This window comes from Eretmochelys imbricata, chromosome 7 (genome assembly GCF_965152235.1).
Source record: "Eretmochelys imbricata isolate rEreImb1 chromosome 7, rEreImb1.hap1, whole genome shotgun sequence".
Classification (NCBI taxonomy): Eukaryota; Metazoa; Chordata; order Testudines; family Cheloniidae; genus Eretmochelys; species Eretmochelys imbricata.
The window spans coordinates 99223120-99238657 of NC_135578.1; the positions used below are offsets into that span (position 1 = coordinate 99223120).

The 15538-nt window shown below is 46.4% G+C and overlaps 1 protein-coding gene across 1 annotated transcript in view; it reads left to right on the forward strand.

Annotated features, from left to right (window-relative positions):
* TCERG1L (transcription elongation regulator 1 like) overlaps nucleotides 1-15278 on the forward strand; it is a 215990-nt gene extending 200712 nt beyond the window's left edge. The window contains 3 exon segments of the mRNA XM_077822856.1: nucleotides 8423-8512; nucleotides 12663-12781; nucleotides 15122-15278. Coding sequence (XP_077678982.1) covers nucleotides 8423-8512; nucleotides 12663-12781; nucleotides 15122-15278 — 366 coding nt within the window.
* Nucleotides 15279-15538: the final 260 nt, after the last annotated feature.

Genomic DNA, 15538 nt, shown 5'->3' on the forward strand with positions numbered 1-15538 from the left:
GCGGACCTGAGTGTACAGACACTTCAGGCCCTGCCCTCCTTCCTTCAGGGGTAAATGAAGAACTCCAACAGGGGCCCAGTGCTTTCCTGACCAAAAGAACTCTAGAATCAATCTCCGGAGGTAGGTCAGGAAACCAGAGCGTGGTACCAGAGCGTGGACAGGACTAGTTGGTTAAGCACCAGTGCTCTCCCTCGGAGCGAGAGACATCAGAGTAGCCTCGTCCATTTCCGGATCCGTTGTATCACCCCGCCCTCTAAATTTTGCCAGTTCTCCGGCAGGGAAGGGTGCGTGGCGGAAAGGTAAACGCCGAGATAGAGCAGTGGACCCGCCCTCCACCCGATGGTCTGAAGCGCGGGTGGGAGGGAGCTTACCTGCCGCCAGTCCCCCACCGCCAAGCCAGAGCTCTTGACCCTGGAGGAGGAGGCTGCCGAATAGATGGCCTGGCATGCCTCCACTCGTGCCGAGTCGCTCGGGTCCTGGACCACGAGGAGTAAGTCATCGGCGTATGCCGACAGGACCAGCCGCAGCTCCGGCTCCCACAGCACCAACCCTGTCATCCTCCTGCAGAGGAGACAGAGGAAAGGCTCGATCGCCAGAGCGTACGGCTGGCCCAAGAGGGGGCACCCCTGCCACACTCCTCGCCCGAAGCTGACCGGTTCAGTCAGGGTCCAGTTGAGCCTAACCAAACACTCCGCATACAGCACCCGGAGAAAACTCACAAACTGAGGTCCGAATCCAAATGCCTGCAGAGTGCTCAGGAGGTACCCATGGTCTACTCTATCGAACGCCTTCTCCTGATCAAGAGACAGGAGGGCGAAAGACAGACCATCTCTCCGCCCGAGTTCCAAAAGGTCTCGGACTAGAAAGAGGTTGTCAAAAATGCTGCGACCCGGGACAGTATAGGTCTGGTCTGGGTGGATCACGTCCGCCATCACGGACCCTAGCCACAGCGAGATTGCTTTCATTACGATTTTGTAATCCGTGCTAAGGAGTGAGACAGGATGCCAGTTTCGTAAATCGCGGAGGTCCCCCTTCTTCGGCAGCAAGGCGAGCACCGCTCGCCTGCACGACAGAGGAAGAACCCCGCTCTGCAAGGACTCAGCCCAGACAGTGACTAGGTCTGGGCCGAGAATGTCCCAGAACGCGCGGTAAAACTCCACGGTCAGCCCGTCCATGCCCGGAGATTCATTGGTGGGCATGCGACGGAGGGCTTCCGAGAACTCGGCCAGGGTCAGAGGCAGCTCTAGCCGGTCTCGGTCGCCCACGCTGACCGTGGGGAGTTCCTCCCAGAGCACCCCGCAAGCGCCAGGATCGGTCGGATCCGGGGAGAAAAGGCTTGTGTAGAAGTCACGGGCCCTCCCACACATCTCCTCCGGATCCGTGAGGGGGGTGCCTTCTTCCTCAAGAAGGCAGGTGACGTGTTTCTTGGCCCCCCTCATTTTCTCCAGGGCATAGAAGAAGCGGGAGCCACGGTCCATCTCCTGAAGGAGGCGGATGCGGGACCGAACGAAGGCACCTCGGGCCTGGTGGTCCTCAAGGGCCCGGAGCTCCTTCCGCTTCTCCCGGCACGCTCCACAGAGGGACGGGTCCTCGGGGGTTGGCGGCCAGGCGCCTCTCCATCTCTAAGACTTCCCATTCCAACTGCTCTATCGCCGCATTTCTCCGTCGTCTGGTGCCCCGAGTGTAGTCATGGCAGAAGAACTTGGCGCGCACCTTCCTGAGATCCCACCATCGCCGCACCGAGGGAAAGGCACGCCACTGCTCTCGCCAGGCCAGCCAAAACTCCCGGAAGGACGTCACGTCTCGTCCTCCAACAGGCTGTTGTTAAAGTGCCAATAGGCCGGCCCCGGTCTCTCTGCACAGAGGGAGACCATTATGGTGACTAAATGATGGTCAGAGAATGGGGCCGGCCGAATGGCGGAGGAGTGGCCCTGTGAAAGATGGAAACGGGATAAGTAAATACAGTCCAATCGAGAGTGGTGTGACCGATGGGCCTCCACCCGGACAAAGGTGAACGTGGAAGTGTCGTCTGGGTGATGGTCATGCCAGACATCCACTAGGGAATGATGTTCGACTATTCCTCGCAGAAAGTTTGCGGCGGCTGGGCTCGGCTCGGCCCCTGAGCGGTCCCGTTCCTCGAGGGTTGTGTTAAAGTCCCCTCCCAGGACCAGGCACTCGTGCGAATCTAGGGTGCCGAGGAAGTCGGACACCCGCTGATAGAATTGTGGCCGCTTTGGGCTCGTTTGCAGGGCATAAATGTTAACAAGGTTGACCATGAGCCCCTCCATACGGACTCGAAGGTGCAGCAGGTGGCCTGGCACGGCCTCAGTGACCCCTAGCACCTCGGGCCGTAGGGTGGGGGAGAACAGGGTCGCCACTCCAGCTTGCCAAGTCGTGAAGTGGCTAAAGTATACCCCGTCCCCCCACTCCAGCTGCCACCTGGCCTCGGTGGTCAGGTCCGTATGGGTCTCCTGCAGGAAAACTACAGAGTACCCCCCTTCCCGAAGGTAAGAGAGCACCTGGGACCTGCGGAGAGCCATCCTACAGCCCCTGGTGTTCAAGGTTGCAATAATGAGAGGCGTCATGCGGAGGGCTGAGGGAGTGGGGGGTTCTTATTGGTGGGGGTGCCCATGGCCCTGGCGGGTTGCGCAGCAACCCGTGACCCATCCCGTGGACGAGTAAATCTTTTCGGAAGCCACGGCCCCGCTCGTAGGCCGCAGCACCGCGCTTTCCTTGCCCCCTGCCCTCCTTTATAAGGCCCCTTGTGGCCTGAAAAATTTGATCAAAGTCCCCCCATAGCTGAAGAGCTAGCTGTACCCTATTGCGGGCACCACGGGTGTGTTTTAGGAACTTCCGTAGTGCATGCTGCAGCTCATGGGGGGGTGGGGTTACGATTTCTGGCGTGTTCCCTGGTGGGGCTCTTAATACAGCCTCGTGGTCCGCTAAGGCGGGTAGGCAGGGCGCGGACCACCGACGGGACGTCTGACAGGCTGGGGTTATTAAATCCATTTCACGCCTTGGGGTGGAAGGGGATGGCGGGGGAAAAAGTGCAACTCCTAATGGGTCGCAACTAAAAAGTGCAAAGGCTGCTCCCTGGGGGGGATCTACGGAAGGCGGGAAAGAAATAACTCCAGGGGCGGCAATAGCATTGCAGGAGGAGGTGAATTGGGCAGGGACGGGGTGGGGGCAGGGGCAGAGGTAAGGCTCTGGGCTTCAGTAGGCGAGCAACTAAAAGAAGGTGCCTCCTGAGCAGAGTCAAGGGTTAAGGGGTAAGGGAGGGGGCTCCCAGTGATGCTAGGCGCTGGCTCCGTGGTGGTCTTGGCGGCCATGGCATCAGGTGGTGGACCACCTTCTGCGGGGCGCTCGCCCGGGAACGCAATTAGGGGGAGGGAGAATGGGGAAAGGGGGGCTGGGGTGAGGTTACCCAGATCGAGGCCAGCCGGCAGTAGATCATCCTCTCCCTGGGTGACCAGGGTCAAATCTAGGGCCTCAATCGCCACATACCCGGAGGAGAGGCCAACTCCTGCTACCCCTGGGGCCTCTCCTCTAGGGCCCGCCTCAACAATCGCCTCGGGGTTCGCGGGGGGTTCTGGTGGTATCCGGGCAGAAGGAGCTTCCTCAGGGATCTCGGAGGGGAGGATCTCTCGTGGACGGGGGATTCTGCCCTCCAATGCCAGTCTGTCTTCCCCTCCCGACACCAGCAGATGGATCTCGCTCGTGGCCGTAGCGGAAGGCTCAATATCAGTGCCTCCCTTCCTGGTCTTCCGGGGTGCTTCCGCATCGGATGGGTGCAGCGGAGCTCGAGGCTTCCGCTTGCCTCGCTTCCCCTGGAGTAGGGTCCAGCCCTCCATAGTGTCATCTGTGGGTTGGTTAGCAGGGGGGTCATGTCGGAGGGCGGAGGCGATGGTTCAGGAGTTCGGGGGGGGTAACAGTGAGGCAGCATGAGGGGCGGGGTGTTCTCCTTGGGGCGGGCCCTCTCCTATACCCGGTAATATCTTGGCCACATCCTCCTCCATAGGCTCTACCAGATTGGTAATAGCAAGGGTGAGACTCCCTTGCTCGCCTGGGCGTTGTAGGGAAGGTATTTCTTGGGCCCGGACGGGAGCAGCAGTGGATCGAGTAGGAGGGGGGTTGGTTTCAGGTGCCGGGCGGCCAGGGGCGTCGGCAACGACGGGGCCGATGTCCTACCGGGTCTCGGGGGTCTCGGGTGCCCCTCCCCCCGGGCCAAAGGGCAGTCTCTGCGGACATGCCCCGCTGAGCGGCAGAGGTAGCACCGAGCCTCTCCGGTGGAATAAAAGACCCAATAGCGGGCTCCTTGGTAGGGGACTAGGAAAGACCCCTCGAGCGCCTCTCCGTCACGCACCGCTGCCGGCGGTAGAAGCTGCACTTGCCGACGGAACGAAAGGACGTGACGGAGGGTGGGGTCCTTGCAGCCCAACGGGAGAGGGCTGATGACAGAGACAAGTTTCCCCAGGGTGGAGAGCGGGTAACAGGGCAGCATTGGGTAAAAAGGGAGGAACGGAGGTGAGGATGAGGCGAACGCCCAGGTCTTTTAGCGGCTCTAGGGGGACAAACACCCCCCCCACCGCCAGGCTCCTCTCCACTGCCTCCTGGGCGGCAGCCTCCGAAGCTAAGAAAAAAACGACCTTCCCATACATTTTGGAGGCTGCCACAATAGCCGTGGGTCCTACCACCTTCGCCAATGCCTGCACGTATGTCTCCACATGGGGCGAGGCGGGCACCAGGAGGCAACGGACACCGTGCCTCCTGGTCAAGGTGGGGAAGGGGCCCCGGCCGCTGGTGATGGTAGCGGAGGCAGTGGGTGGGCGAGATGACGAGGCGGCAGGCGGAGGGAGCCTGCCACCGCCCGGGCATACATCCTGGGGGCCGGGGGAGGGACGTTTGCAGATTTGGTGGAGGGAATAGCGGGGGGGGGGGGGGCGGGCACGGTCGATGACAAGGCCACAGCGGTGGAGGCAGCCCCTGCTATGGAGGGCCTAGTGGTTTTAACGGGGCCCTTTCCTTTCTTCCCGCCCTGGCCTTTTCGGCCAGCTGGGGGGGGTCCTAGAATCTGGGGGGGCAGTGGACGTAGCAGTGGCAGTAATCGCCCCGGTGCCTCCTGCTGCCGGTGCCCCAGTGGGGGTGGTGGCAGGTATTTTGACAGTGGTGGTGGTGGTGGGGGCTCGGGGATTGGATGGGGGGGAGGTGGGGGAGGAACAACTAATATTGATAAAGGGGCCTCGCCCCTCTTATTCCCTGCCATTGTGAGCAGGGAGAGACGGGGAGACACCGGAAGGAGGAGCGGGGAGGGGGAAGCAGATTAACCGCTCCTCCCTGCTGGGCTGCAGGCTGGGGGTGGGGGGGGTGGGGTACCAAATGGGTTGGGCTGGAAGGGGGAAAAAAACAGGAATCGGGGTCCAGTGATAAGGGCAAGTTGTGGAATAAACAGTCCGGGGGGGTGGGGGTGTGTGGACCCATGCACGTTTGTCCAAAGAGTCTCGTTTGGTCGGCTGTTATGTCTGGTCCGAAAGGCAAAGTTCAAAGCAAACAGCTGGATCCGAGGCAGATGGCAGGTTGCCAGCAGGACGTACAGTTGTAATAATGTTGGGGGGGGGCACTGATGGATCGGGGGGGCAGCTCCGTGCCACACCCCCTGTGCCGCCACAAACGCAATTAAGCCACAGTCAAACTCCCCCCCACGAGAGTATAATTCAAAAAGTTACTCAGTCTTACGGCCCCCTCCATGATGATTTGTAGCTTCCCTGGGTGATTTCCACTGTCCTCTATCGTCTTCTTCTTCAGCTGTGTTGGCTGTGTTCCAAGGCTTCCAGCAGGCCGAGAATATTGCGGAGATAAGAAGTAAATTCCGAGCTGCCAGCAAAACGGCTGGGTCTGGGGGCTTCCACTCCCCTCCCCGGATAGCGGGTCGGCAATCTTCCCGCCCTCCTCCGGGGGTTTCAGCTAAGGCAAATAGCTGTGCCCGGGAGCAGGTGTGGGGGGGGTGCTGGTGGCAAGCTGGCAGCCGACCAGCACTCAACGGCAGCAAAAAAACAAAGCAAAACAAAAAAGCGTCTGGCCCGGTCGAGGGGTGGAGGGGGACTAAGGCAGGCTCAAAAAGTAAGAAAAATCCAGGCCAGGGGGCTTTAGGAAAGAATAGAAAGCAGATAGCTGAGGAGCAAGCTAGGGACGTCCCGTTTCTCAACAGGGGCGGTTCCAGAACAATCAGGAACCTGCTGGAGACAATTAAGACAGGCTGATTAAAACACCTGCAGCCAATCAAGAAGTTGCTAGAATCAATTAAGGCAGGCTAATCAGAGCACCTGGGTTTTAAAAAGGAGCTCACTTCAGTTTGTGATGTGCGTGTGAGGAGCTGGGAGCAAGAGGCACTGGGAACTGAGAGTGAGAATGCAGACTGTTGGGGGACTGAGGTGTACAAGCATTATCAGACACCAGGAGGAAGGTCCTATGGTGAGATTAAAGAAGGTGTTGGGAGGAGGCCATGGGGAAGTAGCCCAGGGAGTTGTAGCTGTTGCATAGCTGTTCCAGGAGGCACTCTAGACAGCTGCATTCCACAGGGCCCTGGGCTGGAACCCAGAGTAGAGGGCGGGCCCGGGTTCCCCCCAAATCCTCCCAACTCCTGGTCAGATACAGGAGGAGTCGACCTGGACTGTGAATTCAGAAAAATGGCCAAGCTGAGGGCTGCCGTGAAGCTCCAGGGTGAGCAAATCCGCCAATAAGTGCAAGACTCACCAAGGTAGAGCTGGAACTTTGTCACTATATATAATGTAATCTAGGGTGAAATGGTTGTTCTGGGGATCAGTGGGGAACTGGGATAATAGCAATGCAGGATGGAATTGCTGGAACACCTGAAGAAGGGTGGTTGAAGGAAGTATTATGGTTAAGGATAAGCATTTGTCACAGATTCCATGACTTTCAGAGACCTCCATGACATTTTACCCTGTAGCTTCAGCTCTGTAGAGGCAAGGGCCTGGAGCTATCTGCTGCTGCTGCAGCAGATGCTGTAGCCTCCTCTTCTCCCCCCACCAGAGGAGGGTTCAGGCTGTCATCCCCCCTTCCCCCATTATTTTTAGTAAAGGCTATTGTGGCATATTATAAATTTGTATCCACTTCCCCCCAAGTTGAGCTTACAATAAGGGTAAATTTGTAGTCCCAATTATTATAACTTTCCTTAGTGCACCTTTCCTTAGTTCACATAAGCAGCCATAAAGCTTTAATTTTATTTAGGTAAAGGTGGTGATATATATTGCTTTAAATTAACTGAAGTTTGATTTTATTTGATTTACTGGCAGGGAGTATTCTGCAGGAGTATTGTGGGGTCTACCTTTTCAAGACAGTGGTTATCTTTTTGTTATATATTTGTACAGGGCCTAGCAAATGGAGCTCAGGCCTCTACTCACTACCATTATGCAAATAACTAATGATATCTTAATCCACTAAATCACATGCAGCATTCATTAACTTGTTTTTAAAAATGTTCAGTGTAATCTTTTTATTGGAGGCAAGGAGAGAAGACGTGGAATTTCATTTTTTATGCAGTCCTACCTAATGGCTACACTTTATCTTTAGCTATCAGTATTGATAGTCTGGCACTAATCTGATAAATTGTCACTCCACACACAGATTAGAATTCAACCATCCTTTGCCTCTCAATCACCATATATTTTTATCAACCTGTTTTCAGAGTGCTCATTAACTATCTGTCTGTTCTCCAGCTTTGAACTGTGCTTGCCCCACACCACATCCTCAACAAGAGGGTTTTTTATTGTTGTTTTTTTAGTTAAAGCCAACCTCTTTCTGTTTTAGGGGTTTATGATTATAAACATTTTCACATAAACGGACTGAAACTTCCAGAAAAAATAGAATTAAAGGCTCTATTTAAGGAAATAGTAGTCAGATGGTCCGATTACACATAAATAAAGGTCAAAGGATATATTTAACTGGAGATAAGCAGAGATGGCTAAATAGAGATGTCTAGTAAGTGAAATTATAAAATAATGTACAGTGAGGGTGAGAAATCAATTTAAATTAATCCAAGGGATTGAAAAAATACAATAATTTTCCCTGTTTATTTGCTCATACATGTTTGCTTCCTTATTTTTGTCCTGTTTGGGTACAATATTTTCCCACACTAGTTCAAGAAAGCATTCTGATGGAAGGCTATCTTCTTGGTTTGAGTTGACAAGTCTCTGAAATGGTACTCTCACTTTCAGGTTAGTTTTCTTCATCCAGTTTTCCCCTTAACTTTGATTCTACATTTTATTTTCCTCCAGAAACCTCTTTTAATGAATATTTTGCCAGGGGAATCAATGCAATTAAACATGGTTTTGTAAATTGGAACACTTTTTTATTACAGAGCCTTAGTAATGTTGTCTAAAGCAGATGCATTCATGTATTTCTTCAGGTCTCCGCATTTTCTACATGGGAAAAAGAATTACACAAAATAGTATTTGACCCGCGCTACCTTCTGCTAAACTCTGAAGAACGTAAACAGGTGAGTTAAAAAGAGAATTGGTAATGCATGCTATCTGTCTAGCCAACATCTTATTGGTGACACTTACCATTGTAATTGTATGCCTCCCAAATTAAAAAATAAACAGGAGTAACCTCCCTCTCTTCCTCCCTGGATTTAAAAAGTTAACTTCAGTTAAGGATTTTTTTTTAAATTGTGAATGAGATTGAGTCTAGGTGCTATTCTTGTGAAAGTCCTGTCTCCTGTACTTACAAGATCAACCCACAGAACATAGCTGTGACTGTTGGCCAGGATTGTAGAGACAGATAGATGGGCGCTCATACAGCTACGGCCAATCCCCAAAATAGCTTTGAAAATCAGGGAGGGTTGACAATAGGATAATGTTCCAACAGTGATTTGTGTTACTTTAGCAGATGGACGGATGCACTTTGTACCAGCTAAATCTTTCTCAGGGTGTTTGGCTTTATTCATGGAGATATGTTGCAGTAGTCAGCCCTGGAGTTAATGGATGAATGGACATGTGATGGCTAGGTCTGTCTGATAGGATGACCACAGTTTTCTGGCAAGCTGTGAATGGAAGTGGATGTTTTTTTGTAGCCATGGTTATTCTGGTATCTAGTACCAAGAGGACACCAGGCTCAAACTAGCCTAACAAACTGATCAGATCATAGAATATCAGGGTTGGAAGGTACCTCAGGAGGTCATTTAGTCCAACCCCCTGCTTAAAGCAGGACCAATCCCCAATTTTTGCCCCAGATCCCTAAATGGCCCCCTAAAGGATTGAACTCACAACCCTGGGTTTAACAGGCCAATGCTCAAACCACTGAGCTATCCCTCTGGGCAACTTCCTTCAATAATAGGAATGTTATGAACAAGGTCTGTTCTCCAAAATACTTCCATCTTATTACCTCGATCACTCTGGGTTTAGGTCTCAATCAGATGCTCATCATACAAGAGCTAGAGGAAGTTGGGAAATAATCATGTTAACTTTTGTCATACAAGAGCTATAGAACTGGGAAGTGTCCTTGTATTGCTGATTCTTCCACCCATATTATCTCCATCATTCTCCAAATGGCTTTGTATAGTTATTGAATGGGATGATGAAGAGCACTGAACTTTGTGGGGCTCTATAGGGGGGAACAGTTGCCTGTGATACAGAGTACATATCGAAAGTTCCTTAAAGAAACGCATACAGTAATACTCTTTTGTCCTTAATATTAAAAATATATTAACATACCCTTTCCATGTAATCCCGTTCCAAATTTTTTGTCTTTAAGTGTTTTATAATGTTTGATTGTGAAAATGAGTGAAACAATTAGAATGGGAGCTTAGTAGTTGAACAAGGAGATGAGATGACTTAGCAAGAAGGCTTTGTATTTCCTTCAGTGACTCAACAAGGGCACAATATAGACCTTGCTCAATCAATCAAGCTTTATTGCTTCTTTCTTTCTATCAAGTGTATGCATGATACAATAAAAAACATAATGAATACACATAATAACATATCATATAGGCTTTAGCTTAAAGTATTGCTGACATGGGCCTCATTTATGGGATATATTAAATACTCAAGGAAAATGACTATGAAGAGCAAGGACTTGGCATGACTACATAGAGAAGATCAAAGTCATGCTAATGCTGGTACTGAGACAGAAAATAATTCAAGCTTAAAATCAATGTAGAAGTGGAAAATAATTAGACGCTGTGTTAAAAAGCATGGAGAAGGTGAGGAGAGAGAGAACGCCCTGGATTTTCTGAGCCAGCAGTCAAATGAACCAGTCTGGGAACAATTTTTAAATGTGCATATACTAAAAACTAATCCATGCATTTTTGAGGACTGTTACCTAAAATACTTCATTGTAAGTAAAGATTAATCAAAATAGAGATTTACAATTTTAGATGATTTTGCTGGATAGAATATTGAACTGTGAGCCAAATGCCGTAGGCCTAACGTACTTTAGTAGGTAGTGTTTGAATACTGCAATTATAGACACTTAAATGTTGTGGCCTCAGACTGGAGGCAATTACGCTTATTTAGCCATCATTCTGTTTTTATTTCAAGTGACCTGAGAAGGAGGGTGGCCTTGGACAAGATTAGATGACTGACTTAATGAATCATCATATATTAGTTTCAATATGGCTAAAATTAGCAAGAGAAATTACTTTCCCTGTCATCAGAGACATGGAAAATTTTTCCTTGTCTGACACTGACTCCAAGGCCTTATTTCGGGTTAAACTATCAGTGTGTTGGGGAGAAAATGCTGTAAATCGGTAAGTTTCTGGCATTAGATAGATGCATGCCCATGCAGTTTTGGAGTTATCTGAATTAATTTGTGTTGTGGAGACTCTGAGTTTGTGAAGACCACATAAAAATTAAATAAAGGAATCAGTGTCCAGGTGATGGCTTTTTATACAATAAATAATTGATGCAGCCTCCTTCGTTTGGTCTCAGATGAAGAGGAAGCTTGAAAAGTGTAGGTTAATTTTGCCCACAACCAGAAAGGGCAGGAACCCATTTTATCTGCAGGTGTCTGAAAGACCAGAGTCTCTTGACTTGATCTTTTGCTAGTATTAGGTTGATTGTGATGTGAACTGTTTTTTATGTTTGTGTGTAACTTCTTGGTGCTGTCTGAGGAATGGAATGATCTTTTATGGAATTCTACATGTTTGGTCTGTTTACTTATCAGTATTTCCCAAGGGGTTATCACCACTCAGTGGAAAGAAAGCATCATACATTAGAGTATGGGGAAACCTATGGCAAGAAATAGTGATGTGTAAAGGAGATATTGTATTAGATAATGAGTGATCTATTAATTCTGATTTATTAAGATCACCAAGTGTCATTTTAGGGACTCCTTTTCTGTAACATTAACAAAGAGGTTGCTTAATTCCATTATTCATTGGAATTCTCTGTTGATAGAGGAGAGATTGAACATTTCTTGTATTTTCCCCTTATATTGTCGAGATTTGGACAAGAATAATCACTGTGTAAGCAGTATGATGGGTATGCCTTCCATTGGAACCCCAAGAGGCAAACTATATAGTCTTTGACAAGCTCTCTTGCATGTTAGTACTTCTAGGAAACAATTATGATTGCTAGCCCAGCACTTTTGCAGTAGATAGAACTAAATGATAATGGCTTTGCCAATATTGAAGGTGAAAGCATAGTGGTAACACTAGCAAAGGCAACATCAACTGGTTTTCTGTATTTCATTTTTTCCTATCATGCACTTATTTACCCAACTTGTAAGAACACTTAAAATCAATTAATCTTCATTTTTGGCTTGAATTTCCTGGTCCCTCTTTCTTATACAGTACCACTTTTGAGTGTATACTTTACCAGATCTATTTCTTCCTTTAACTGTGCACCATATAAGAATCCATGTTGCTACATGCCAGTTTCATTTCAGTTTCATAGAGTAGATGGAATGATTTTTTGCTTTCTTGCATGAAATGTAGATTTGCGCAGATGCATCATTCATCAGTGAATGGAAAGTCCCTAGTACCCAGACTAGGTTTGTGTACTTTTTACAGTGCAAACAAGAAATTGGCAGATAAACAGAACTTAGAGTGTCTTGATGAACAGCTCCTTTTGTTCCACCATTTCAGTGTTAAATAATTGTAAATATTTGTAAGCAAAACATCTAATTTCTATTTTGTGCCTACACAGCTCTTTTTAGAGCACAATTCAAATAGATCTTCAGGGATTTTTGTAAAGAATCTAGGTGCCTACATCCCACTGATTTCACATAGGCATTATTGGCTTCATATACATGTGTGCAGTGCAGCAAACTGAGCTGAAGGATCATTCAATCTTTCTTTATGTAACTTCCATGAAATTGCTATCTGAGCATCATGGACAATTTTCTGGTCCACAGTCAGGAGTTCAAGCAGTTCAGGGAAGCTGCATACTTCAAACCAAACACAATGTGAATCTTATGAATGTTTAGCTGTGAGCATGACAAGTAATCTACATCTATGACAAGAAGTTCTGATTAAGGTTGCACTTTGTGTTAGGAGGCAGACAGTAACTGCCTAAATTGGCACCTCCAAACCTTTATACAGATAAAGCCTTGCAGTTGTGAAAGTCTCTAACCCTTTGATCAAATAGGCACACCCGATGTGTTTGTTAATAAATACTTCTATATTTGTCTCCTTTTTTAAAACAAAGATATTTGAGCAGTTTGTCAAGACCAGAATAAGAGACGAGTACAAAGAAAAGAAAAATAAATTATTGCTAGCCAAAGAAGAATTTAAAAAACTTCTGGAGGAATCCAAACTGTCACCAAGGTATGGAGCTACTTTGTGAAGCAGTTAATACTTATTGTCCCTTATTAATAAAAACAAAAAATAGAGAAGCCTGGTAACATTAGGTTATGATTGTTCTTGGCATCCAGTAGAATTTCAAAGTCAATTTTTGTGGAAAAAATATTACATTGAAAATTGAGTCCTGTGGGTGGGATAACGTCATTGGATTATCCTTCTTTTACTGTTGCACTAAACACTAAGGTTATCTTATGCTTTCTTTCTCAATAATACTTTGTAGTACCTTGTGACATTACTGGGAAGGGGAGTATACCACAAGTGTGATAAAAAAATAACAAGCATACAAGTGTCTTTAATGCAAAATCACTAACCATTTTCCATTTGTTTGGTTTTTGACAAAAAAGAAATTACATTTTCTAAAGAAGTTATCATTGATACCGTGCCTGTGTGTTTCAATGAGATTTCAAGTTGCTATTACTTGTTTCTCCAAAGCTATTTTCAAGTAATAGGGTCAAGAACTATATATAAGAAATGAACTTCTTATGATATTGCTTTTTCATTGTAAATCATGTGAAGATAAATATATATTTTTTTTACTCTGGGTAAATTATTAGAAATAAAGAAGAAATTACAGTTCTCGTACTAAATATTGAAGATAATTACATGGCATGGATTTTACACTCTCAGGTTGCCCTAGTCATCTGTGACACCCAAACTGCAGTAGTAATCTCACCTTTTAAATAATCCTTGATCAGTCTTTAATATTATCAAATAAAGAACAGGTAATTTTCAAGCTGAACATTACAAATCTGTGTACTATACAACAGCACACAGTTAGTGAACAGCCATCATTGCCAACATTCATATGGGAGTGAACAGTAACTAAATAAAAGAAGTAGGCAGCAAGCTAGCCCCAAAAGTGACAAAATAAACCAATTGGAGTGTAAAGCAACCCTCCAAGTATTGCCACAATAAACAGAGGCGCACACACAGCAAACCAATCTCAAATTCCAGAATTTGATCCTAAACCATCTCTAGATATAAACCCCCTTGTACTTCAGAGTTAAATTCTGGATCCAAGTGTCACAACTTCCCTTTCCCCCTATAATTCTATGTTTATAAGTTTGCAATAATGCATCCATGCAGCACTTGGATATTAAGACAAAACTCTGGATCTTATTACAACTAAACTTTTGTGACATTTAGATCTTTTATTTTGTTTAATACCAATTATCTGAAGATCGCAAAGCACTTCACAAAAGAGTGTATCACAATGCAAATTGTACATACGGGGAACTTGAGGCACAGAGAGGATAAATAACTTTATGCAAGGTCACACAGCAAGTTAATGGCAGAACTAGAAATAGATCCCAGTACTGTTTTTGCAGTTTGGGCCCATCTCCAGTTCACAGCACATGCTGTTAACCAGCTCGTACGTATTATAATTACTTTTCTCCAATATTCTGTTACCTCTGTAGTTTTCCAGGACTTTTCAAAATAATTTGAGTGTAACTTAAAATAAACAACAAATCCTTGTATTCTAAGGGAAATATCAAGTTGGACATCCAGGAAAAGAATATATTAATGACCTTGGAGTGAGTCAGAATGTCAATGTTTTTTATATAAATAATTAACTTATTTCCTGACTTTGCTATTGGCGATTTGAGGAGAAACTTACTGATACATCATATGACTTTGTTCAGCCAAATGTCTATTTATCCAGGTGCTTACCATGCTCAGCACCATAATATTTGAGTCAAATATAAGCCAGCAGCTTTGTTCTCATATGTAGCAATCACTTCTGAAAATACTTCGCCTGATCATGTAGTTCTTAGGCAAATTTCCTGTTTTTTATTAGAAGAGATCACATTACAGTTGTTTCTTTAGGTATCATATGCCATGTATTGCTGAAAAAATGTTTTTGCTATTAATTAGATGTCGTAGTGTTTTCTGTTCTGATGATGAATAATCATGGAAAAGCAGAGGATAAGCCTCTCTAAAAATATCATTCAGCAACAAACAGTATTACCTAGCTAGAGTAGTGAATAAAAAGCATATTTTAACAACCACCATGTCCATGATTCTACAGCACCAGGGTAAAAAACAAAAATCAGTAAATGTACAGTATATGAATATGGGAATAATGATTAGTACAGACAACTCAAGCCAGTCATGGAGCAAAGCTGATTTTGACTTTGGTGTTGCCTCTTATCTCTTGACCTTGACAAATAGTTTCAGGAGGAACAATCTTGGTACTTTTTAAGAAAAGTACGATGTAAAACTAAGGACTAAATAATTGGATAATTTATTAAAAAGTGCAAAACTTTAAATAATGCCTTGCTCATGTATGACTTTTTTCGGCAGAACAACATTTAAAGAGTTTGCAGAGAAACATGGCAGAGATCAGCGGTTTCGACTTGTTCAGAAGAAAAAAGACCAAGAGCATTTTTTCAACCAGTTCATTCTTATTCTTAAAAAGAGGGACAAAGAAAACAGAATAAGGCTACGGAAAATGAGATAATTCTTGAAATCTGCAATAAACACACAAAATCAATACTGTGACTGCCATAGAAAATGAAATGAAGAAATAGCATTTTTTGTCTTTTTCTGATTCAAGTTCCAAAAATTTAAAGAAGAACCAGATATCCCTGAGAAATACCTTTTCATACTGAGGTTCAGTGAACACAAGTTAAATTTTGTTCAGATTCCTCTGCAGGAACCTGTAGGATATTTAGTTCTCAGAGAATTAATGTTTCATATTGAAGCTCTTTTGTACAACAT